This window comes from Rhea pennata, chromosome 4 (assembly GCF_028389875.1).
Source record: "Rhea pennata isolate bPtePen1 chromosome 4, bPtePen1.pri, whole genome shotgun sequence".
Lineage (NCBI taxonomy): Eukaryota > Metazoa > Chordata > Aves > Rheiformes > Rheidae > Rhea > Rhea pennata.
The window spans coordinates 10,720,359-10,746,928 of NC_084666.1; the positions used below are offsets into that span (position 1 = coordinate 10,720,359).

The following is a 26,570-nucleotide window of genomic DNA, read 5'->3' on the forward strand; positions in this document are numbered from 1 at the left end:
TAAGATATGTGTTTGTTTTTAATATTATACTCACCTTATTGAAATAAAAGGAATTTGATTTAAGGGAGGGGAAGAGGAAACTCTGTCGCACGGTCTCAGAAGTGTCTGCCAAGCCAAGCAAGAAAGACAATTTTGCAAAGTGTTTGTCTGCTAGCTCACATTAAATTCCTGCACCAATGTCCTTGACATCCAGCTCCCAAATTTATGCCATGTGCTTGCTTGTAATTTTGAGGTCTGTGGCTACATTGATGACTGGGAAGGATAATTAACGTCAGCGGTTTATTACTGCAATTCACTAGTTCAGTGCTGGTTATATGCCCCATTTCCCACGTCACATTATTCTGTCAAAATAAACAGATTGGCAATAGCTGTCCACACTGTGGGTTGTGACAGATCATCCTCACAGCTTGTTTCTCAACAGTCAAGCAGTATTATAGTGTTATATATTTAAGCATGTTTATATATTTAAATGAACATTCCAGCAGTCTTGCAGATGTCATGGGTAAGTCACACTGACATGGCTGGGATAAGAAACCCTCTAGGGCTTGGTCACAATTAATCCTCTTTGTACATTAGATGGTTTTGTGTTTCCTTTGGGATAGTCTGAGCTGTGTTTTGAGGGTAGGCTTTCTGCTCCATGTAGCTATTTGTATACAAATGCATCCCCACATGCTTTTCAGCCATAATGCTGGTATGTGCTGCTGATAGATCTTGGCAGCTGAGTATACAGGTCATAGAGTATATATGTGTCAGACCTATCTGAAGAAATACACCATGTGCAGGTAACAAAGAAACAGGTTTTGAGTATAAGAATTCAACATACTAGCTTAACTTTGTGAAATTGGTGTATTTGCAATATGTATGCGTATAAATGTGAACCTAAATATATATATGTGTGCGTGAGTGTGTGTGTATACACATGTATAGAAGTGTGTTTGAAGCTATTAAAAGAAGTCTTTTCCAAAATCAGGCTTTCGAAGCACTCGCTGGGAAGGCAGGATTGTTTTGGCTACCTTACAACATAGACATCTCGATGTGACCTGCTTGACTTCAACTCCCTTTAGTGTCAACAAAGAACCAGCGTAGTTCTTTACTGGCATAGTCAAGAGTATATGGCAAGATTCATCACATCTTAAAAAATTCACCTAAAACAGGCTAGATCAGTTTTGCTTTAGAAATGCCCATTTCTCTCAACTGACTAGAGAGTCTCCGGTAAAGAGCTGAGTTGTAAGTGTCTAAAATTAGGCTAGATGAATCCCAACCATATTGCTGACTTTGCCGCAGATTGCTGACTAAATCTTCCATACACAGTACAAATTTTAAGTCTAATTCTCTGCTGTATTGCCTGTTGAATAGTCATTTATGCATGTGTGAAATGAGGCTAAATCACTATTCATTTTAAATAGTAGTTTTTACCACTCACTGATTTTTAAGTTCTCATTTGCTGGAACAAAGTCCTGTGAAAGGTAAAAGGCATTCTAGAACTGGGCCGCTGACCCTCTTTTGGGACCTGGGACATGAAATAAGTATTTATTTAATGTGCAGTTTGCTCTGATCCTGACCAGTATGCTGCTTTGCCAGCTCCTAGCCATCGTTGCTATCTTGGCAATGGTACAGACTACAGAGGTACTGCGAAGACAACAATTTCTGGACACAGCTGCTTGCCCTGGAATTCAGATTTACTTTACGAAGAGCTTCATGTCAACAGTGTTGAAAAAGCAATATTGCTAGGCTTGGGACCTTTCTCTTACTGCAGGTGAGAAAAGTTCTCATTTTTCCTATAATTGTAAGCCAAGAGGTGGATGTATTGTGGGAGCATCTTTGGCAGGGAGAAGGGCCAGGAATATCCCCTATCTCAGAAAATTTTAGCAGTCTGACACAAGGGATATATGTGTGGAGAAGACTAAATCTGGTAGATGGGCGAGATCAAAAGTTGGGTCTGCCAAGAGAAGGCTAGTCATAAAATAATGTTTGGGATTCCTGGTCTTTCTTATTTCCAGGATTTTTTTTTTTTTTTTTCAAATGGGGCCATACCATAACAATTTTGAAATTGATTATAACTGTATATTCACAAGAAGGAGGAAACACACTATCCAGATTGAAACAGTTCATTTTTTAATTTCAAGTTGTGCACTATGCAATATTAAGGAAAAGAAAACCATTTTGAAGGTGAGAAGTTATTTCAGAATGAGAAATCAAACCATTATACTTACATAATATCAAAACGGGATGTCAAATTTCTTTCTCAGATTTCTTCCAAAACACAATTCTTGCAAAATAAAATTTCACAGTGTTTTGATTTTGATAGAACTGCATAGATGAAAGACTATATTTTTCCTAAAGCTTTCTGTGCAGTTGTAATGAAAAGATTTGTGGTATATAGGCCTTCTCTTCTCATTTTATGCTCCCCTTGTCTGAGGTCTTCATGAGATCAACAGACATCCATAAATAAATGAAATGTTTCCATTTAGAGTGAATTCTGGAGATGAGTAAATGCTAGATATGGCAAAGTTTAGATGCTTCTCCATAACTTACTAGCTGATCTGTATTTTTTGTGTGTGAAAGTCAAACTAGTATTTCAGGAAGATCAGAGTATACTGTACTTCCTAATTTGTCTGGTGATACAAAGCATGAATGCTCAAAGCAGCGTCTCTTCTTAGAGATCTAAAACAAGCTAATGAACGGTTCCTATACCCTCCCTTAATCCAGACTGGCTTGTTTTCCAACGCTTGGTCCTGGTTCAAGCACTTAAGTATGAGATTTACAGCATTGCTGTACAGCATGGCAATTTATTTATCTGATAAATCCCGATCCCTTCAGTTTGCATCATTTAAGCACAATATTTCCTTGCAGATTTGAAATGGAAAGAGTTAAATAGTGTAGGAGCTGATGTTATCATATTCTGCAGAGCTGAGAAAAAAGCTTTCCACTTTTGTCACTTGCTGGGGCTCTCTCTGCTATACTACACAATCCTGCAGATATCTCCTTCTTAAATTGTCTAATTTAGAAACATTGTTGGTGGAAGATGACTCAACCTGTATTGCTTCTTCAGTTCTCAAAATGTGAAAGTGCTTTAATCTTTTTCAGAATAGCAATCAGATTGAAAAGGAAAAAAGAAGACCCTTAAAATAATACCTACTACTTTTGATAAATCCAGATGAAATTAGAATTCCTGTTTATCTAGAGCACTGAATTACTTTATCTATTTTTTTGGTCATACTGAAGATCTTTTTGGATCTTCAGAGCTTCCCTATATTCTTGAATTAGTAAACTGGGCAAATTTCTCGTTACTTACTTTGCAGCACTGGCAAAGATGGTTTTGCTGTATCATGGAGAAACCTAGTGGAATCAAATGAAAAGACCCATTTCATGCAAAAATAACAAAGAACTAACCTGATTCTGGGCTTTTTTTCTCTTCTTAAAATACTTTTGAAGAATGTAATATTTTCCTGGGGTAGTCTTGTGTTTCCACAGACTCTCCAGGGCACATGAACCTGAGCATCTCAAATTCTTTTTTGCTAGTTATTCTTGTTATGGATTTTTTTTTTCTAAATTCACCTGTGTCAGAGTTTCCTCACTTTAAAATTTTATCTAAATAAGTAATCTCTCCCATGAGATTTAGTCCTGAAAATAGCTGATCTGAAATCTGCTGAAGTGCTGCAGTGTAGGCTGTAGTTAAACCATGTGAACATTGTAATGCATCCAAATAGTTGTAAGACCATTTATTGGTATTGAGTCATATGTCTGCATTTTAAGTCCTGAAGAACCTTAGAAATCTGCCCTCTGACCATATGCTTGACCAGCTTATCTTCAGGCACGAGTAACCCTACTGAAAGGCTACCTAGCCATTTTGGGGGGGCTTTGTTAAGTCAGGTTCAGATGTCTCAACGTTTGGCTGTCCTGTCAGCCCTCTGCACGGTGCAAGAGAAATCGCAGAAAACATCTGGGAAGTGTGGAACAACATTGTGGTTAATGCTTGTAATTCATTCTCCCCTTAAATTAATTAGAAATCCAGATGATGATGAGAAACCATGGTGTTACATCAGGAAGGACAACAGTTTGTCTTGGGAATATTGTAACATTCAATCTTGTGGTACGTAAAGGTTGTCTTAAAATATATGTTATGAATTAATGAAGATCTACTGATACTAGTTTTCACTGTGTAATCTTGAATATTCTACTGTTCCCAGAATGTTGAATATTTTGCTACTTGCAGTAAATCGAATGATGAAAACAAGCTGCATTTGCATTTTTTGAAGTCATAATACAACATGAGATGTTCTTTTCCTGCAACATAGCAGTATCATACTACCCTTGTCACAGTTTAGTGACCACAGTCATCCCAATAGCACCAGCATTTCTGCTAGAACATGTAAGACTTCAGAAGTGAATGATGCTTTAATACAAATTGTCCTTACTCAGGGAAATAGGCTCAGAGAAGGGAATGGGCCTCTGTGAGTAAACCGAGGACTAGACCTGAAGGCCTATGACATAAAGTATATCAACTCCAAAAACTAAAGAGATCTCTTTTTGCCTAGATCAATATTTAACTGTTGTTAAAGCAGGCCTTTAGAACAGAGTCATAATCTGAAAAGTTAATGTATTGGGTGGTCCTTTTATTCCACATTTATAATTCAAATATGTGATTGATGATATTAATTAAGAATTATATTCATCCTTTTCATTAGAATGACATAGCTTAGTCCATTCTGTGAAAATGAAGATGTGCTGTGTTGTATCTCCACCAGTAATAAAAGTTAGAGCTGTACTGGTAAATGGAGCAGTGTCTGATTACACATTCCCAGGCACATTTAATTTATACTAATATATGTGCAGCCAAAGAGTTTGGAAGACACATTGATTTACGTCTTGCAATTCTCCTGAGTGAGATTCAGTTGCATGTGAACATTTAATGATAACTTCTTGTGTGTATGGACCTCCTTTGGAAGTTCCAGTCCTTCGAAATCACTAGAGTTTATCGTCTGATACCATACCCTTTCATATTTCAGCAAGCAAGGAAAGGAGACCACCAGCTCCAGATAATGTGGATAATTTTGCAATTGCCAGAAGACCATGTGGCAGAAGACACAAAAAAAGAAGTTTTGTAAGACCCAGGATCGTTGGGGGATCTTCATCTTTGCCTGGATCTCATCCCTGGACAGCAGCTATATATATTGGAGACAGTTTCTGTGCTGGAAGCCTTATTCAGACTTGCTGGGTGGTGTCAGCAGCACATTGCTTTGCTAACAGGTAAACTCATATTAGTAAGACATTGCCACAGCCCACCTGTGAATCACAACAAACCTGAATTGCAACAACAAAAAAGAAGGCCAATGTTTCAAAGCAGCTATGGGCAAACTGAGTGCAATTCATGAGCTGACAAATACCTTGGAGACCTATTCTCTCGCTATTTTTTATCTTGTTCCTTAAGGAGTCTTAAAGAAGTTAAGTGACCCGATAAAGGAATAAGGTAGTGGTGGGGCTAAGGATGTCAGGGTATAGAACAGAGCGTCCACACATACACATCTACGGGGAGGATGTAAGTATTTCGCTTCTTTGCAGTTACGTGATTTCATGTTTATGCCTGCTCTGAGGTATAACAGAGATGACTACTCTCGTTGTCATGTTTTGTTCAAAAAGACTGAAGCAGCCAAGCAATGATTTATGAGAGATAATAAATTACTGCTGGTTGACACAAATAGAGTGGGCTGAGCTTTTCCAAGAGCCAAAGGGAAGAATTGAAGCACTGTTGAATTTCGGGATTTTAGGGGCTGATTTCCTTGAGGGATTTTTTTTTCTTCCAGCTGTAGGACACTGGAGAAAATGTTGCCTACAGCGTGCTCTTATTTTATTCTAAATGTTTCTTTTTCCACAAATTCTAAATACTTTTCCTGATTTCAGTCTGATCACACTGATGGGAAAAATATTACATCATTTCATATCCTTTGTTCCTTTGCACCACAAAGACGCCAAGAGCAACAGAAAACCTCATGCCAGCATACATACCCTGATAGCTTGTAGAGCTAATAATACCACGGTGAATGCTGTACTCAGGCATTTGGAGCTCAAGCCACAATGCATTTGTTGTTCAAATGTTGTGAAATAGCTACTAACTTTGGCATCTATTCAGGACATTTCCACCCACTTCCAGCTGGTGGTTTCGTACATACAGATTTTCCCTAATTGCTACACAGTAATTTGCATTCTTCTGTTTGGGTAGGACCTCTGAGTTAGTCACAGTTTCTACTGTTTTCCGCTAGGCGACAATAGATACCTGTGCAACTAACTTTTTGTTTTCTTCCTTTTTTGTAACCTCTCCCCCTTTTCTTTCCTCTCTCTTTTCCTGAATGATTCACCATCGATTCACAGCCAGTCAGAGCAGAACCATTTAGTGCCTTTAAGATCCGTTCTAAGTACTGTCCTGAGAAGCAAACTTCCACTTTGTTTTACAGACCCCAAGCTTGATTTTCAAAAGTGTCAGTTTACCCTACAAAAACAAGGGGAAAATCCTGACCTTATATATTCACTGAAGAATCTTTTATTGTCTTCTATTTTCCCAGTCATCTAAAAAAAGGAAACTTTGAGCTTGCGTTCGTTAATTGTAAGCATAGTTACTGTTGTAGGAGAGCTGCCTTTTCTGTGCACTGCAGATAGTCAGGGTGTTTTCGTCTAGGTAAATTAGTCATTGTGCATTTGTATCTGAGAGATGCTGGTGAGGAACACGAACACAAAGGCAACTAGGGAAACTTAGTAGTGTTGATCACTCTGTGTCTGTGCACAATGTATGACAGCAGTTGCTTTTCTACTCCTGCATAAACATAGGAGTTTTCTGATGTAGAAGACACCTTCAAACTAAATTCATTGTAGACTTGCACACACACAGATCAAATCTGTTTTAAAGCAAGAGCAAAATTTGAATTCCATTGTTTTCAAAGCTAGAGAGTTTACTACTTTTCCAAACCCTACCTGGTTGATCCCAAATTTTCCATTATTCCCAACTGTTGTACTGGTTCCTATTACTTGTCCATCCTTGGACACTGGATATAAGAGTACTTTGGTCTTTTTAAAGTAAACAATCAACAACTGGAAAAGATGGTGTGAATTACAAAAACCAAAATTTCCTCTGAATGTGTTTTTTCCAATTAGATCAGTATGCTGTTGAGAGGTGCCTTTCCCCACCAAGGAGTCTGTGATTCTAGACAGCAGATGTAGCATAGACCAATTTAATCACAGCACCAAAGTGGTGGTAGTTATGATTAAACAAATGCTGCCCAGATGTTCCTGAGTTGTTGGTTTCCTAACACCTCTAAAATCCTTATCCATGCCTATAATATCTTTAAAATCCTGGTTTCCTAGAGAAATCCACCACTGACTAGTTTTCTGGTCTCTCATTTCTTTTTTAATTTTTATACTCTTTGGTGAAGTCTAGGTAATTTAGTTTCTGGAACAAGAGGTGCTTGCAGCCCTTACAGCAGTTGGCCTGCCAGCAGCTTGGCAGCAGTATATTTAGGTTGTCATTTCTTTCTGTCAAGGAGCAGCAGCCTTTAATTAGGTTAATCAGGATCCACAGAGTTTGGATCTCTTTGTAACACTAGTCATCTTTTTCCTGACCAGCAGTAGGTAGGGAGCCTGGGAGACAAGTCAAGGTATTTTGAAAAGGTAATAAAATGGATGTGGTGGGGAGCTGAGGTTATTATAATTCATGGGACACACAGTCATTGAAAATTGGATTTTATTTGTCGTGTTAATCACAGAATTGCTGTTCTTTCTTTTGTATTATAGTCCACCAAAATCCACTATTACAGTAGTTTTGGGTCAGCATATATTTAACAAGACAACTGATGTTACACAAACATTTGAAATAGAGAAATATATATTGCATCCTCAGTATTCTGTATTCAACCCTACTGAACATGATATTGGTAAGTATTTTTGTTCTTACAATATTATATCCTGTTTAGTTGACTTAGTTCATTTCAGTCGCTCTGTGGAAAAATCAGAAACATTAGGAGAGGCTTTTGATAGCAGAGGGTCCTTAGTTCCACCAGAATTATAGTAGCATCTGAAAGCTAGACAAATTCAGATGAGAAATAAGTTGCAAATTTTAAATAATTATGGTAATTAGCCATTGGAGCAATTTACCTAGATGTATGGCAGATCCCTCATCACTTCAAGTCTTTGTGGGATTGGGCGTCTTTTTCAACTGAGCCAAAAACCGTGGGCTTGATGCAGGAATTACTTGGTAAAATTCTATTGTCTGTATTGTATAGAGGATCTGACAAGATGAATATAATAGCCCCATCTGCTCCAAAAAGCTATGTTACTAAGAATCATTTTTTTTTTACACTCAAGAGAGAGATTTAAAAATCGGCTGTCTTATCAGTCAAAAGTTAAATGCCCTTCTGATTGACCTTATAACATTAGTCAGAATGACAATAGAAGAGAAACTCGCTACGTTTTTCCTGATCTGCTCTTACGGAAGCTGGCATGTCTCCCCGGAGTATCAAGCTGTGTGAGCACTCTGTCTATGAGTGTATTTAATAGCCTGGCATCAGGGATAGCTTAGGTCAGGAACGTACTGTCTTTTTTGCTCCCAGATGGTGAATACTTCTGACTATATAGCATAAAGCACTCAGATGCTGTGTTGGTGGGAGCTCTGTCAGAATAGCACGAATTGAACTTGGTTTGAGGTATTACTCTGCTCTGAGCTATCCTGGTGTAAATCAGAGCTGACAATTTGAGATCCCTTAACTCTTGATTGCTCTGAAATCTGGCATGCCTCGCAGATACACAGTGTCCAAGTTTGGGACTGGTTGAAGATGGAGATCCTAAGATGTACTCCATTAAAAACCAATGGCCTGATCACAGGCAGAAATCTGGAGGAAAAGAAAATAAGGGGGCATACTGTACTCTGTCAGTGATTTTTTCTGATGCAACAGAAGATTTGTTTGGTGTTGATACTGCATTTCAAAAGGAAACAAACCACCACACAAGTGTTTGCTGGGAAGTAAGGAGAACTCTGAAGTGGGCAGAGTTGGCGGGGAAGAGAGAGGAGGCGAAGAAGAGCAAGCTCTTGAGTGCTGAAGTACACCTTGTGTGGGCTCCTCACTTCGTGAGATACTGTTTACATGTACATGAAACCAAAAAATCTTATGAGTGGAGAAATAAGATGATTATTCAGCAAGACCTCCTGCTCTCCACACAGCTGTGCTCAGAAGACCTCTAGCTTCTGAAAGACATGTGCAAATGTATGTGCCCACGTCACCTCAGCTCGGCCACCTTTGATGGTGAGCCCAAACTGGACAGTTGCCCTTTTTCCATCAAACACAAAGTCCCCTCTTTTGCTCTATAGCCAAATACAGGTGGTTCTCTGCAGAGGACCAGTGTTTCCGCTACTTCTGATGTCTTCTTTCAGGATCAAGCTCATGATGTCGTATGACTCTGTATTTACACATACTCGTTAGACTGTACGCACCTCACTGCTGACAAACTTGCCTGACCACGGACCCATCCTTCCCCAGTGCAGTGAGGTGCAATGGTCACACGTGCAGATTCAGGGCAAGTGCTTCATTTCCCAGAGGGACCCAACTTGCTGAAATCACCTCATAAAACAAGCAAAGCTCTGCTAAAATGGTTCAAATAATCCCTTGACCAGTCAGGACTGGTCTGAAGGTTTTGCAGGGTTTGCTGGTTTTAGCCCTGTGAAGGCACAGTAAAGCTTATGGAGGTAGCATAGGTCTCTGTCATTTCCAGATGCTTTGTTTTGAAATATCCTAGTTTTTCATTCCTTAGTTTTAGAGAACTTCAATTTTGCTGAAGTCAGTGATAACAAGGAGTTCGAATTACATCAGCTCTTTCAGTAATTATTTTTTTTAATCATTCCAAAATTAGGCATGTGGCCAGACTTTGAGAAACAGTGAGCACTTACACATCCCACTGATTTCAGCTGAAGTTGTGGATTTGTCACTGTTATTTAACTTTAAGATGGGAGGAGGCATACATATTCTCTCTCTTCCCCTTTCTCTGCAAAGGCAGTGAAGCAAAATCTACTCAGCGAGTGCAGCATAAAACAAATATTCCCACAAGAGGAGGAGCTGAATGTTTCAGCCTTCAATTTACTGTGAAATCAGGTGCTGTTGAGATGAGTCTGTCTGTCTTTGATTGAAATATCTTAATTAAGAGAAGCTTAGGGGATAATTAAAGTTGTATCTGAGACCCACTGCTGCCAATCCCTTTAAAAAGGAGAACAATCACTTTATTCCTCCCATTTTTTCTGTTCTGCAGTTTTGATTAAGCTGAAGAAGAATGGCCAGCGTTGTGCCGTCAAGTCCCAGTTTGTCCAGCCAATCTGCCTACCGGAAAGTAGCACTGTTTTCCCTGAGCAGTACAAATGTCAGATTTCCGGCTGGGGACACAGGCATGAGAGTGAGTTAATGACAGAGTCAGTGTCTGGGGGAAAAAAATTATGCTACTTTAAACATAATGCTCAAGGATATGTGATACTATTTATAGTTTCAGAAAATACTTTCAAAGGGACCTCTAGTGGGATTCATTTTACCTGCCTTCAGCTGTTTACAGTATTTATCTCTGAAATGGTCATCCTAAACATCTGTAATAGTCTCTGGAGTTCGGAGTGCCGTTCATTCAACCGAATGTTTGCATCTATTTTAGGATGAGATGTCAACTCATTAGGTCTCTGTGGAGTGTGAGGGGCTCCCTCTATAAGCAGCTTAGCTGTAGGTACTATCATCGTACATACCTGCATTTAGTCCAGTGAATCCTACCTCTCGATTCTCAAGGTTCATCAATGAACATAAACCAACCACAATCTACTTAAACAAAAGTCTGTCATGGAGATCTTTACCTTCACGGGCAAGAAACTCTGGAAAAGACTATTAGAGGGAGGCAGCTAGACCTGGGGCTAAGTAGTGCAATGTACAGCTTGAGAAAGGTGAAAAGAAGGAAATACTGCTTCTCATCCATCCTTTGAGAAGGAGAATTTCAAGATTGTGAGGCCTGACCACATTGCTTTGATGTGGAGGCAGCAGGGACCTATGTAGAGAGGTGAGAATGATGGGGGAGCTTGCTGCATCATTTGGTAAGAGACCTAGCAAGAGCAAACATGGTCTTGATCTAACTGTGTGATCTAAAGGTAACAAAACCTAATGGAGCCTTGATAAGATTATGATTAAACAGCAGATTAAATATCACACCTGGAAAGAGGAGTAGACTGAAGGCCTAAACCAGGACTGCTAAGGGAATTCCTGAATCTCTTGGAAATGAGAAAACCTAAACTGGATTAAAACCTAGGTACAAAATGGTGCTATTTTAAAGAGTATTGGATCTGGCCAGAGAAGCATAAAGTGATCTGATTATTTAGAATAATTATTACCTTCTAAAGACATCCACAACACAAAAATCACTGAGATGTTAAGTGCATTTATATGTTGTATTTTGGATTGTGTTTCCATGTTATGCTCTTCACATTCTAAGAAAATGATTTTTTTCTTTTTTTTTCCTCTCTGGAAATTTTTAAAGATATATCTGGTTATTCAGATATCCTGCAAGAAACTCTAATACCAATTATTCCTGAGGAGAAGTGCAGAAGCCCTGAAGTTTATGGAACAGAAATTAGCGAAAATATGTTCTGTGCTGGATACTTCGATAGCAAGTCTGATGCTTGCCAGGTAATGTTGTGAATTCACTGCCTGGAGCTGACTCATATGCATATTATCATAAGATATGTTGCAGCATTACAATACTGCCTTTTGACATTACAGTGATATCTAACTCTTTAGCCCCATTTCCTAAAGAAATGAAACCTGTGACCACACCCTTTCCCTCCACCGTAATTTTTTAATCCGCTCAATGTCAACTAAGTTCCACCGAGGGGCAAAACCATCCAAGGCATTATATGCCTCCTAACTTCATGTAAAACAGCTATGCAGAGGAAGGTGAGTTGCCTTAGCCTGTGGCTGGGAGATTGCAATGTGATGGCAGTGCTCTGATGGCCAGCTGGCAGCTTGTGCAAAGCCAGTGCCAGTAGCTGCTGCCTCTTGCCTGCATGGAAATAAGGATACCTCGGTAGGAGGTGTGGAGCAATGGTGGGTTTGGAGGAGCTGAGGTTATCACAGTGGATGGAATATCAATGTGTTGGAAACTGTGTTTCATGACTCCCACTCTTCGTGGATCAACCTCAAATTCTTACTGCTTTGCATCTCTTCTGGAGTTGTGTCACACTGGCTCTCAAGGAGGCTACAGAGCTGTTGTGATAGATCAGACTGCTTTTTAAACTAAGGATGAGGCTGCTACTTGGATAAACTTTTGATTGTCTTTTTTTTGCAGGAGGAAGGTTACATTCCATTAGCGATAACTTGGGGAATAGTCAGCATATATCTAATAGTTGGCAGTGAGATTAAGTAAAGAATCTAACGTGTACTGTGTGCTGGAATGCCCATAGAGATTATGTGTCCCAAGAAAGGTGTCAAGAATGAAATGGTAGCAGCCAGCAGTGGCTCTGCGTTTCCAGGCCAGGGTGAGAGCTGGTTGTAGTTACTGGCTGCAAGCACTCATAGTAGCTAGAGAACTGGAAACTGCCTCGCTTGTTCGATTTTCAATGTTTTGCCCAGGGAGTAATACCAGTCTTCAGTATTATAGCCGGTTCTCACTCCCTGCCCTGGAGAAACAGAGCTGCTAAGGAATGAAGGAGGGAGAAAGAAGGTGAAGAATGAAGAAATGAGGGAGACAGGAGCTGCACAAAGACAAATGATCTGAAGAATCACAGAATGGTTGAGGTGGAAGGGACCTCTGGAGATCATCTAGTCCAATCCCCAATGCTCAAGCAGCATCACTGAGAGCACATTGCACAGGATTGCATCCAAGCGGGCCTTGAATATCTCCAGAGAAGGAGACTCCACAACCTCTGTGGGCAACCTGTTCCAGTGCTCTGTCACTCTCACAGTAAAGAAGTTATTCCTTATATTCAGGTGGAACTTCCTGTAGTTCAGCTTGCACCCACTGCCTCTTGCTCTGTCAGATGGCACTACTGAAAAGAGTCCGGCCCCCTCCTCTTGCCACCCTCCCTTAAAATATTTGTATACATTGATAAGAACCCCTCTCAGTTTTCTCTTCTCCAGAATCAGTTTCAGAGAAACACTGATTTAGAGTCACAGATGTTGCTGCAATACAGTGCTTATGACCTGAAATCATTATCAGTGAATCAATAATTCATTTTTTTTTCCTTTCCAGCAGATTTGTAGTGTGGTCTAAATAGGAATGGAATAGATCTCTTAATGTCACAATAAATGTAGCTGGCCTTTGAATTTTCTTAATGTATGCTCAGGAAATTAATCTATAAAACATGAGTTATATAAACCAATAAATACCAAGTAGACAATGTATTCTGCTTGACTGTTTTTAAAAATTTTTCTTGGTAACTCTTTTTTTTTTTTTTTTTTTTTTTAATCAGTGAATTGATATAGAAATTGAAATCAGTGGTACTTCTGAGTTGTGGAGTAATAAGCAAGGTTCTGAGAAGTAAATTAATCTCAGAGACAAGATTGCATCTTATGTCCCTCATTCATCACAGAAATCTCCTAATATTAAGGCAACACAATTTTTCTTCCTACTTTGCTCTCAAAAGAATTTATTTTTAAATAGGAAAACATGTACTTCTTTGTCTCCAACAATTAGAAGTGTGGCTCCTTTCAGCAGTGCTATTTACTAAGTCATGTTTTCCTTTCCATTTCTAACACTTCCGTTTCAATAAAAAGACAGTCCAAGAAGAAGACAAAAAATGAGTATCTTCCCTGAATGACTGTAATTTATCAAATTCATCCTTGCTGCAGTGTGCTGAAAAAGATTAATTTGGTCTTAAATGTTCGATAGCATCACAACCCATACAAAACTGGATATAGGCTACACAAAATTGCAGAATCACAGTGGCACAGAAAAGTGTGTGTGTATGCAACAGCTCTCTGAACACTTTCGTGATCTCAGAGGGTTTTAATACACTGAGAAACTCTTCAAATATTCTCTGCCTTATGTAATCCATCCATAAGACAATTTAAAGTCTTAGCCCCAAAGACTGACTTACTCCCATTGAAACTGAGGCAAGTCATCCATGCTCTTCAGTAGGCATCTGAATCCAAGAGGGTTTCAAAAAGTGTATTTGACAAGATCTATTATTTTGATACTTCTGTTCAATGTGGATTAAAAAAAATCCCCCATCATACTTCAGAATGTTTTCATATGAGATTTAGATTAAAAAAAAAGAATATGGAAGCACTAGTCTACTGAGGTTTGATTTTAGAAATCATCTACTGAGTTAATTTTTTAAATCATACCTGTAATTCTATTTAATGCATGTCTATAAGAAGGTAAAATTTTTTGCGTTAGAAATCTCATTGTACAAATCAGAAACAAAAGCTATCATCTTTCCTAGTGAGTCTCCCTTTGGGACTTTCCCTGCCTGATCTTTTTGCAATTATTTTCTATCAGATTAGATAAGCTTTCCTTCTTTTGAACACAGGGAGATTCTGGTGGACCTCTGGCCTGTGATAAAAATGAAATCTCTTACCTGTATGGAGTTATCAGCTGGGGAGATGGCTGTGGCAGAGTCAACAGACCTGGAGTATATACACGAGTGACTAACTACGTAAACTGGATTAATGAGAAGATAGCCCCTCGAAAAAGCATGAGCTGAACATTTAAACAAGCCACCACTGACAAGCACCATGCAGGAGTCCTTCAGTTTCATTAAACTGGCATGAATATTTTATTGTAAAATACGAAAACTGTCACAATAATTCTTTGAAATTTCAAAACTGATCCCTAAAAGTAGGTCTAATCCAGCTGATGTCACTATCTTTGATCTACAATTTTAGGGCTGTGGATAGCTCCATATATGAGCCTGTCTTTATTTGGCCTAGTGATACAAATACGTTAACACAGAGTGAACCAAACCCACAACTGTTGATATCTGTTGACGTACAAGTGGGGTACATAAAAATAGTTGTTTGAGTGTTTTCACCCAGTTTCTACTGGAGGTGTCAGACTCCATAACCAGCCTACATTGCCCTCATATTCTCAGCTGAGTTTAAGGAAATAGAAAAAAGAAAGGAGCAAAAAGAATGAACTTCCTTTCCCCCTGGAATTGACCTCTTGAAGTTCAGGCTGAGCAACACCAGCAGAGTGATACAGGTCAAGCTGCTCCCCAGCTAACTGCAGCAAACAAGTTCTGGGGGAAAAACAGAGGATTTAGGCTTTGATTCAACAAGACATGTTAGTATATTTTTCTGTTCCACTGATACAAAATTAGGATGCTGTGCTTCAGAGCTCTGCTGAATCTGGTCTGCAATTTTCCAGCATGGTTAATGTAACATCTCCTGAGAGCAGTAAGTTTATAGTTGAAAAATATTGAAAATCAGTGCACCTGATTTCAGACCTAACATAGTTAGGACCTTTTGCAGACTGTATCACCTGCTCCTCACCCTGAGGATAATGGTGGAAATATTTCATCTTGATGACAAATACCTAAACATTTCTTAAATTTGTTAGTATTTTTAAAATGTATTAATTTTTGTAGTAAAGATTTGTTCTGATGGTTCAGAAACATGAGTTCTGGTCTAGATTTTCAGACTGGATGGCTGAGGTGAACAACTTGGGATGTTCCTTGGTTGTTTGGGTGATATCATCAACCACTGATGCTTTGCTGTCATGGTCTATGGAGTTATTATAGGAATAATCACAGAAATTGTTACAATATATAGCTGGTGACTGTGGCTGTGTACTCTACTGTGTTGACAAAAAGGCAGAAATTGATTTAATATTAAAAAAAAAATATAATCTGATACAGGAGAATGAAAAATTACAACTTTTAAATACAGGGAACCTTTAGCCATGTCAGATACGTACATTTGGAAGTGTTGATGTGAAATGTTTTCTTCTCTGGCAGTGAACATTTTTGAATTGTCTTAAATGTTTCAAGCAAAGCTAGTCTTCAAGATATAGAAATTAAAGTGACGACTGCAGACTCAGATATGTATTTTGTTTGATAGTACCAGCAGTATCTTCATGGGTTTCTTAGCTATAGTGAATTATTTCTGTAGCCAAAAGAAACTCTAAGAAAAAATAACCAAAACCTGAATTTGTGTAAAGACGAAGATATAATAGTGTAAATCTAGATAAATGATGTAAACTGTTTAATAAAAATGTCTATGGTCTGTTTCTTGGACTTTGTCTGTGTTGTATATGATCACAACTAAACAGATGAATCATTATATAGGTTGTTCAATGAGTTGAAAGCTGGTGAAAAATTAAATAACACTTCTCTGTGCAGGAAAGCATCTGAAAAGCTCTGCATAAACATATACTTCAGCTAGTGGTGCTCCCAGTTTTATGCAAGTGTTACATAGATTTCCAGTAGACAGATGTGGAGTGGAGAAGCCTGAGTCACAAAGCTGAGATCTGATTTTCAGATATGAATACTGTGAATACTAAAATCGAAGGCTTTGTTCTTCTAAAGCACTAAACACGAGTTTGAAAAATTCAGATGCAGCTCAGTCTTGATGCCAAAACAATCTGAAGACTGGCTGTTTAGGTCTGTCTCGTTGGCCATTTGCAGTATGAGGCTGGCTCAGTTAACGCTGTGAGAGGAGAGTGACTGTGTAGCAGGACTAACTGTACCTGCTGATGAAAGACATGCTCAATCAGCAGGAATTATTTAGTCTTCTTTGGAAGTGATTCATCGGAAACAACTTTTGTTGTGCCTTGCTAATTGGTGTCACCCAAAGCTGATGCCATCCTGCATGGCCATGGCTGTTCTGTGACTTCGTTTTCATTTTGAAATTAACATCCATCCATACTCTGCCTACTTTTAATCTGGTGGTTTTGTGTCTTATCTGTTCTCCCAGTCTTCTCTTCCTGCAAAGAGAGTGGCTATCTGATAGGACGCTAGGTTAGTAGTAGATGACTTCTGTTGTGCAGAGCTTTTTATCTCTCGTTCTCCAAATGCATGCTGTTTATACCAGTGTGCCTCAACAGCCATACAATCAATAAAATCCTTTTTTAAAATATCTTGAATGTTCACAGCTGAAACAGTCTACTTACTGCCTTCAAAGGCCTGCATGACAAATTGTCAGCTGATACTGTCATATTTTGAAAGCATTACATTTAATTTACGCTTTTCAGAATAGTCTGTCCAACCATTGTTATTGCACCAATTTGGTAGAACTAAACCTCACGACTTGAGCATCTGCTCTTTGGTGAATAGCCCTATGCTAACCCCTCCAAATCAGATAGCCTCCGTCAGCTCTGTGCCTGTAGGGAGGGAAGCAAATTTCCAGGTTAAGCAAGGGGTCCATGCCCTGAGGATACTGCTCAGGTTTGTATGTGGTGCTCCAGTACTCTCTGCCTCCTGCCTTTCCTGTGCAGCATTCCCCACGGTAATTTTGCCCCCAGTTTTCCCTCTATTTAAGTGCTTATTACTTGGGTTAGCATGAAAATTCAACATAAATTTTCTAGCAAAATTTTGTCTGATAGGAATTTTCCTAACATTTCTCTAGAAAACGAAGTAGAATGCAAAACCAGTTGAATAAACATACCCGAAATTCATTATGAACTGCACTTAAAGATGGTTTTATTAAATTATATGCTATTGCATGCAAACTGACCAATTAAGAGAAAAGAAATAAAGGCAAACATCTAAAAAACCCCCTTCTATTATAGTACTGAAAGAAAAATGTGCTGTGGTGTTGTTTTAAAAAGAGCTGAAGAAGTAATTACCATCAAATAAGATGCAGCAGGAGTATTTTTAGAATAATGGACCCTAATTAGGCCATTGCTCATTGAAATAAATCTGAGGACACCATTAGCACATCTTATTCTATTAATTGTAGCAGCTCCGGGTGCCATGCAAGTGGGCTGTTATTTTGTGATAGTTGCATTGCAAAGAAGAAAAAAAAAAGAAGGGTATTTTTATCTGGGGCAGTGAGCTGGATGTCTTCTGGCAGCCGAGGGGAGCGGTAATCACGCTTTTTGGGAGAGGAACGGGGAGTTAGGGCAAAGCCACGTGTTTAGCCGCGCGGGCAATGGGGTGTCTCGCCCGCCGCCCCGCGCTGCTGGAGGGCGGCGGGCTCCGGTCCGGGCTTTCGTGCCGACCCTGGGCCGAGCCGGGGCGCAGGGCTCCCTCAGCGGTCAGCTGCAAACCCCGGAGCCGGATCGCCGCGGGGGGCCGGAGGGGACCGGCCTGGGGTCGCTCCCGCAGGCGCGCCGTGGTGGCGGCCGTCGCGGGGCTGCCGCGCGTTGGCTGTCGCGGCTTGTGCTACCCAACTCGGAGCAAAACAAATAATAATAATAAAAAAAAACCCGACAGTAAAGTACCATAATAAAACTCGGAGAGTTTCCTGGGACCACCTACCCCCTCCGCGGCAGCCGGCCCGGCCCCTGGCCGGTGGGGCGGGGGGCGCCGGGGAGGGGAGGGCCGCGCCGCGTCGCCCTGGCCGTGCGCCCGCCTCGCTGCCTGTGCGGGGACCTAATAAAGCTATTTTGAAAGTGACCCCTCAGCCAGAGCGCGGGGAGGGAGTAACGGGCCGGGCGCAGCTGTCCGGAATCATGACTGAAGATGACGGATTCCGTGGTGGTGGAGGGTCATGTCAAGTTGAGAGATGGAAAAAAGGTTCCGGCTGCCGGCGCGGCCCCGCTGCGGGCCGGGGGTCCCCGGCCGGCGCCCCCCGTCGCGAGGGGCCGCCGCGGGAGGGGAGAGGGAGCCCGGCCCGGCCCTGGCTAACGCTGTCCCTTTGCCTCTCGTTGCAGTGGAAGAGTAGGTGGCTGGTGCTGCGCAAGCCGTCCCCGGTGGCAGGTAAGGGCGGCGGCGGGGGGGGAGGGCAGGGCGTCCCTTGCCGGGCTGTCCCCACTCTCCTCCTCCGCCCGGCGAGGGGGAGACGCAGTTCGGGGCCCCAGAGGAAAAAGAGGCACGAGCCGAGTTTACACAACCCTCCCTTCGAGGTTAGGTGTCGCAGGAGGGGAGAGCGCCCCGACCCCTTAGCGGGGTTTTCCTCTAGCCATCGCTGCTCTTGCCTCCTTTTTGTTTAAAAAAAGAAAAAAAAAAGAAAAAAAAAAAAGGCTAGGGGAGGGAAATTACGGGCTCGGTTAGCAACGGGCCAGGAGGCCAAAAATAGAGGCTATTGAAGGAGCCCCGAAGCGTAATGAACGCGAAGGCGAGGAGGGAGCGCAAGCGAAGCTCCAGGGCTTCATGTTTCCTCTGCTCTCTCTCCCAGCTCGTGGCCGCCTGGCTGGCGGCCGTTAACGGCTCCTGCCCCAGGGCTTTGCCGCCGGCACCGTGCGACTGCGCCACCCCCGCCGTGGTAGCCTGCCCCCCACCCCCGGCCCCCAAAATGGCGGGGGGCTCCCCCCGGCCCCCAAAATGGCGGGGGCTGCCGGGCCTGTTGGAGGGGGGAGGCTGCTCTTTACCCCGAGCCAAGTCTGGGGGTGGCTTCCCGGGCAGCTTATACACCATAAATCCCTGCAGCCCCCTGGTAACGCTGCAGCTGGCAGGAGGTTTTTCTTGCAGTGATGAAACCCGTGCGCTGGTGCCTGGTTATAGTGTTTGCGCATCAGGCTGTGAGCGGACTGCCACAGCGCTGCCAGCGACTGTAAATTCAGGCCTTCAGGATGAAGGTTTTAGTAGCTTCAAACAGTCTGGGCGTTCTGACCAGATATGAAGTAAAACAGTTTAAAAAGCAATGTGCCGAGGCATAATTATTCCTTTTTGGTCCCCACTTAAAATGTCAGTTCAGTTTTTTTGATTTTTTTTCCCAGAATGGCTGTAAAAAGTTGACATCTTAAGCTCAGTGGTTACTTTGAATCAGTGTTTTGACAGGAAACACTTCAATTTAAAAATAAAATGGCATTTTGAATTAGAAACTTCATTTTCATGTTTTTGAAGGGAAACTTGAAGATGTTATTCAGAGCCAATGTTTTACTATCGGAGAGGGGAAAAATAGGTTTCAAGAAATCCATCTATTTCTAAAGGGGAAAATATTTTGCCTGTAAAGTATGTATTTCCAGGCCTAAGTGTTACCTGCATTTACAAAATGTGAATCTGCATTGGCTCAGAATTGATATGAAATCATTTCTAGATTTTTGCTGGTTGACTTAATTTTTTTAAAAATAATTGAACCTCAGATCCAACTTCTTGTTACTTAGGTTACTACATTTACCTTGTTAGCACCTTAAATACTTATTTTAACTTATATCTTGACTGAATTTTTTTGATCTTCCCTTCCTGAATGGGCATCTGTTGGTCCTAGTATTAATATTTAGACATGTGAGTATGAGTCTGGAAGATAGGGGAACTTTTTTTTTTTTTTGAAAAGCTATTGACTGATAATATAGCTTATTTCTCAAAGATGCTATTTTTATTTAGCCACTTAAATTAGCCATGTTAGCTGAACTCCCCCAGTGTTTTGCTCTGCAAACCTTAGTTTTTCTTTCTTCAGACACACAGCTGTATTGTAGAATCCTTAAATATCATAGCTGCAGCTGTTCCTGCTAACAGGTGCAAGAAAACAATTGGGTGTGCATGCAGAATTTTGCTTTAGTTAACAGGCAGTTCAATCCTTCCGTCATTTTTCACCTCTTTGGAGCTTTGCCAGCTCTTTTCATAGCAGAAGTGCCTTGCTAAGACTCAGAACAACCCCTCCGCCCCCAACGCCCCCAACGTCTCATAAAATGGAGCACAGGGGGCTTTCTCCTTTGCAGTGTGGATATTAGCTTAAGCTATGGATATTAAAACTTCCAATATTTACCTTTTGCTTTCAGTTTGAATTGAGTGCTGTATGATAGGAAGGTAACCTGGAGGAAGATGCTCTTGTTATCAAATGCAAAAGGTGGAGGAGTGCTCTTTTTAAAATTTTTTAAAATTTTTCTTGTCCTTTGGGTTTGATCATGAAATGTACTTTACCCATGTGACCATGACATTCAGATTACTTTTTTCCACTGCATGGTTACTGGGCAATAAACACCTCCAGGAAGAAGTTAAAAACAAATGGTGACACAAGCAAATATTTAAAAAACAGTAAGTGCAGCACATAATGGTTATTTAGCAATAGCTACTGTGTAACATTTAAGTAGGAAACATGAGCTGACACTAACAATCTCTCTGGCAGTGTAGTCTGCTCACCATTTAGTAGTTGAGTAATCTGTGAACTACTGTAAGAATTTCATTTGTGGTTCAATATGTTCTAATGGAAGATGACAATAGTCTCTAAGCTTCAGTGTTTGTAATGTGAACAGCTAGTATAGTGTAACTCCTAATGCTCAGAATTAATTAGTTCCCTTCCAGAGGCAGAAGGCTACCTGAAAATTGCAGTATTTTTGAAAAGTAGAATAATTGGGAAGAGGTTTTTACTCACCTTCTTGTTCTAAGCCTGCAGGTTACACTTGAAAAATGCCTCCAGTATTGATTCCCTGCATGTGAGGACTACAAATTACTGACTGGGGGAGGAAGCTGAGTTCTTACATTGACTTGATCAGACTGACCCTCCAATTGTCAAAAGCAGCCTTATTTTGAGTCAGAGTGCTGAGAACTGTGGTGTGTTCTGTTCTGCCTCATTCTCTCTGACAGTTTTGCTTCTTTTAGATTGTTTGCTCATGCTAGTATACAAGGATAAATCTGAACGAGCAAAAGGGCATAAGGAGAGGAGCAGCGTGACCTTAGAAGACATCTGTGGCTTGGATCCTGGGCTCTCCTATGAAGGCTTGAATCACACGCTTGCAATCATCTGTCTCTCTCAAGTTGTGATGCTGGGATTTGAGAACAAGGAAACAATGTATGCTTGGGATGTACGAATCCGCTACAGTTTGGGGGAAGGTAACCTTCATCTTATCATATTCTGTTTTATTCTTGGGATAAAAACAAAGAAAGCAGAGCTAAAATGCAAACAACAAAGTACAGTTAAGGAAGAGATTGTCACTCATTTATTAATGAAGAGTCTGTCCTTTACATCTTAAAGCAAGCATCTCTCATGATTTTTTTTTGAGGATATTACTGCTCAGAACTGCTGGCTAACTGTGAGAGCTTTCAACTTAGTTTTTGATTTGGGCACTGAAAGCTTTCAGTGATCCAAATTCCACTTCCGTCCCTGAAATTTACTTGAGTTTTTGATGACAGGATTTAAAAGGAGCCTAATTTAAAAGAAGTAGAGTCCTAAATAGAACTTGATTGGTTAAGTTCTGGTTTTACAAACAGCCTACCAGCCTAGAAGGTGTTCTCTTTGATAAAATATGTTACTGCTAGTGTCATCTTTCAGGATGGGTCATCTGATAATAAGGAGTGTCATCAGACACAACTTTTGTACCTAACTTCACTCTTATGCATTTCCCCCCCCCCCCCCCCTTTTTTTCCCGGTTAGCAGCTCTAAAATATGCAGTGGTGAATAAGAAATGGTAAACTGCTAATCCAGAGCAACTGTCCTTTAGGTTTATTTAGTGATGACTAGGGAAAGAGGATAGATGTGTGGGAGGTGCACATTAACTGTCTTAAATGATCGCTTGCTACAGCATTTGACAAAGGATATATAACAACAGAGTTGTTCCATGGCTCCAATGTGAGCGTAGAAAGATGGCCTTGGAATTTTACACAAATGTTATATAGCTACTGTGCTCATATCTAGGCAGCAATATCAGAATAGAGGCATATTGAGGTACCACTTGGAGCTGTCAAATATGGACTGTTGCACAAGGAGAAGGGCTGGAGTGGGTCCCTGAATAGTACAGACATATATATCTGGAGTACATGGTGCAATTTGAAAATGTAGCTATATTGTGTTCTGCCTCTATTAGTTAAATATGATGCTAAATTTGGGATCTCTGTACAGTGTAAACTTGTACTAACATGCTGTAGGTGACCCTGCTTGAGCAGGGGTGTTGGACTAGGTGATCTCCAGAGGTGCCTTCCAACCTTACCAATTCTATGATTCTAAAAGAGCTGGAGGAGAGTGTGCAGTTGATAGAGTAGGTCTGTTTTTTGTGATCTTGCCCTTGTGCAGTTCTGGGATGGAAAGAGTTTTTGAGCTAATCTGGATGTGAGGATGATGGGGGTGATAGTGATGGAGAAGCAGAGGGAAGGAGAGTTATTAAAGAAAGCTTTGAAAGAGGTAGAGATCGGTATATTTGATGAAGCTATAGTTCCAGATGCAGCATTGGAGTAGAGACAGAGGGTGACAGTGTGTGTGGAGGTGAAGAAATGAAGAAGTTGGGGCACAAGTATAATTGGTTGAATTGGCAATAATTTTTAGAACATGTTGATTGCAGTAAAGCTCTAGAGAATGAAAGCATTTCTATGCTCAGAGCATAGAAAACTTGGTCAGGATTTTGTCTTTCATTGCAGACTTAGTTGAGTGTAGAAGTCAAATTGAAGGGAATTTAGTTACAGTAAACAGAATGGAATGGAGGCTTTTATAGCGAGAGAGGCTGGTGACTTCTTTGTCTTAAAGGCTAACAAGGATATGTTCTTTGTCCTGGGACAAAGGTGATCGGGTGCTGAAAACAGACTGTGGAGAGATGACGTCAGAGTCTGAGAAGTGAATTTAAAAAGGTATTGGGAAAAGAGGATCTAGACAGGAAAGAGGAAGTTTTTACTGAATTTTGTCAGTGAAAGTCTGGCCAGGCAGGGACAAAGAGGTGGAGAAGACAATGACATGCGTGCCAGTGAATTGAGGGTTATAAGCATGGAATGCTAATGTGGAATGGAGTTGATGCTGTTTTTGAGCAAGGATCACAGAAGTGAGTGAGGTACAAGTCAGGCATGAAAAAGAGTGCTTGAGCCCATAGCTGATGCTGAGGAAGCTGGGAGACAGGTCAGTGAATAGCTCTAAAGAGGAAAAGGTTAGCTAGAGGAAATGAGGAACTTAATACTTCTTTTCTTCATGTGTGCATTCACCTAAGCAGCTGTGGTGTATGTGGTGTGTTTTTTTTTTTTTTTTTTTTTTTTTTCTTTTAACAGGCTAAGTAGATGACTGTGGAGCATTATTTGACTTCTCATGAAAGCATATGACAAAATATTTACATCCAGACTTGATTTTTTCTCTACTTTAGAATTGATCAGATATGGGCTTTCTGTTTCGCTGCAGTGCTCTAGAACCTGAGCTGCAGCTCCTTGTTTCTGGCAGCCATTGTAGCTTGCAACAGGTTGCGTCATTTATGTGATCCTCATGCTTCTGTTCCTATCATTTCATTACTTAGCACAGTAACTCTGAAGTTAACTGCTCAGATGCATCTGAATAGTATTGAAGATTCCTTATTGAACATTACTTACTCAGATGGTTCTAAAGTCTTTTTCATAGTTTATGGGTAAACAGCACGTGTTGCATAGTTGTGTGCCCAGAAGGGGACATCATGTGACTCTTGATTTGCTCCCTAGCAGAACTAGTGTCAAAGCTGTAAGTAGAGCTGTGGTTAGATCTATCTAAGGCTCCTTATACATTTCTCTTGAATGACTTTGTGGCTAATTCTGCTGGAGCCTCAGGGAACTTAACAAATGAATGTCATAGATGAGGAACTGACTTACTGCTAGTTGGTAACTAAGACTAAAGATAGTATTTATATGAGAAGGATGATTCAGACCTTGTTGAAATTCATGATGCTTGAAGGAACAAGAGGAATGCAAAGGTGGTTGTAAGAAATGAGACTACTTGAAGGTTACCCTGTAGATTTCATAGGTAGGAAGCTGTTTGTAAGATCTTTAATGGATAATCAAAAAGCTAAATTTATGCACTTAATTAAATGCCTCACTGAAAACCTTTGACTGGAAATGTAGCAGTTGTCACACTTTTCCACATCAAGACAGACTTTTTGTCTAACCATAAGGCAAAACCTTAGAGGAGTGATGGAGGTCAAGACAATTGTTTGAAATTTGGAGGCTTGCTCACTTAAATTATTCCCCCGAAACACTCGAAGATTTGAGCCTTTGAAGAGTTCCCTTTAGTTTATTTTTCTCCTCTGGAGAAGGAAAAGGGAGATACCCTAAAACAGCTAATGTTTTAGCTGAGGATGCTTGCAATATGGGGGTTATCAGAGTTGGGATTTGAAGTTGAATTTTTTAAGGTCAAATGAGAGGTGTTTTTCCCACTCTTCCTGAAGTTTGGATTGTGAAATACGAAGAGTTAATAAACATTCTTAGATGTCAGTTACCTGTGAATCATTTAATTTCCTTGTCACTTTAAATGTCTGGGTATCTACAATCGCCAACTCTCAAAAGATTCACAAAGGTAGGAAAACATAATTTCCCCAATTTTACTTCTAGAGAAGGTAGTGTGTGGAAAGGAGTGAAGCAATTTAATAAAGGTTACAAATGAGTCAGTGACAGAGCACTGGTTAGAACTTGTCTATTTCTTTCAGCCTTGCTTTCTGGGCACTTTGGATACTGTTAAATGTGCCTGTGAGTTGTATGGGCTTCACTTAAAATCTTGATGGTGGAGCCTAGTGATGAGGACATGAACTGGTCTTCATACTGCAGTTGGCCAAAATGACTTAAGTTACGGAAGTCATGGTACCTTGCTTCTGTTCTCTATAGTAACTCTTTTTCCTTCCTTATCTAATAGTTCATAGGTTTCAAGTTTTTGTAGCACCTGGCACTAAACTAGAGAGCGGGCCTGCTACCCTGCATTTCTGCAACGACATTTTCGTCCTTGTAAAAGACCTTCCCCCTACTGTCATGGGGCAGTGGAAGCTCTCAGATCTGCGTCGATATGGAGCTGTCCCAAATGGATTCATCTTTGAAGGGGGTACCAGGTGTGGCTACTGTAAGTACAATTGGAAACCATCTTCTAAAAGTTATTTTAAACCTTTTGTAGAAATGTAAATGCTGGTTTTGTCAATGTTAAGTTTTGAGAAACAATTGTATAGTTTTCAGTCATACAAGCAGCCTTGTGATATTGGAAAGTATGTTCTACTGAGTAGACTTCTGCAAGCTTGAACTCTGGTGTTCAGTAAAGACATGATTGTGTGGAGTCCTGACTGAACATTGCCATGTGGCTCTCCAGAAGATTTTTAGTCAAGTCTTGCTACTGGATGTGGAACAAGAAAAAGATAATGAAATTTTATGGCCTGAGTCATGCAAGAGATGAGGCAAAATGTTTTAATATTCCAATGGTGAAATTATGGTTAACTTTGTTACAGAAGGAGAATTATATGGAGGCTTTGAGGTTACAGGCAGAATCAAAGCTGTTCTGTAAACGCTGGTCTAAATCCAGTAGAGGACTTGAGACTCCCAGAAGTTGAGAGCTTCTGCTTCTTCCATTCCCCATTAGTGTCTTTGCCACTCTGTGGAAGCATAAGATTCATTGGCTCAAAAGGAAAAAGCAAGCTGAAGCATGCTTCTGTAGCCTAGTAGCTATATACCCCTTTAGATGGGGAGGAACCTGTGGTTCTAGTATCTTGTTTTGAAACTTTTTACGTCCTCATATGAGCAAGATGCCAAGTATCTATGCAAAAGCTGAAAAAGAAGGCAGAAGGTTAATGCAACTGGTCATAATATATACATGAGCAACTTAATTTTGATCTGGAAAAGT

General features: G+C 40.5%; 2 protein-coding genes across 2 annotated transcripts in view; both read left to right on the forward strand.

Moving 5' to 3' along the window:
- The window catches only part of HGFAC (HGF activator), a 43,080-nt gene extending 28,376 nt beyond the window's left edge, over positions 1-14,704 (forward strand). Inside the window, exons 8-14 of the mRNA XM_062574495.1 lie at positions 1,582-1,756; positions 4,008-4,093; positions 5,010-5,250; positions 7,783-7,922; positions 10,285-10,425; positions 11,539-11,687; positions 14,531-14,704. Coding sequence (XP_062430479.1) covers positions 1,582-1,756; positions 4,008-4,093; positions 5,010-5,250; positions 7,783-7,922; positions 10,285-10,425; positions 11,539-11,687; positions 14,531-14,704 — 1,106 coding nt within the window. The remainder of the gene's footprint in view (positions 1-1,581; positions 1,757-4,007; positions 4,094-5,009; positions 5,251-7,782; positions 7,923-10,284; positions 10,426-11,538; positions 11,688-14,530) is intronic.
- A 3,824-nt stretch (positions 14,705-18,528) lies between these two features.
- Positions 18,529-26,570, forward strand: part of DOK7 (docking protein 7) — a 70,488-nt gene continuing 62,446 nt past the window's right edge. Inside the window, exons 1-4 of the mRNA XM_062575282.1 lie at positions 18,529-18,676; positions 18,814-18,859; positions 21,641-21,871; positions 25,602-25,802. Of these exons, the coding sequence (XP_062431266.1) occupies positions 18,623-18,676; positions 18,814-18,859; positions 21,641-21,871; positions 25,602-25,802 (532 nt within the window). The 5' untranslated portion in view covers positions 18,529-18,622. The remainder of the gene's footprint in view (positions 18,677-18,813; positions 18,860-21,640; positions 21,872-25,601; positions 25,803-26,570) is intronic.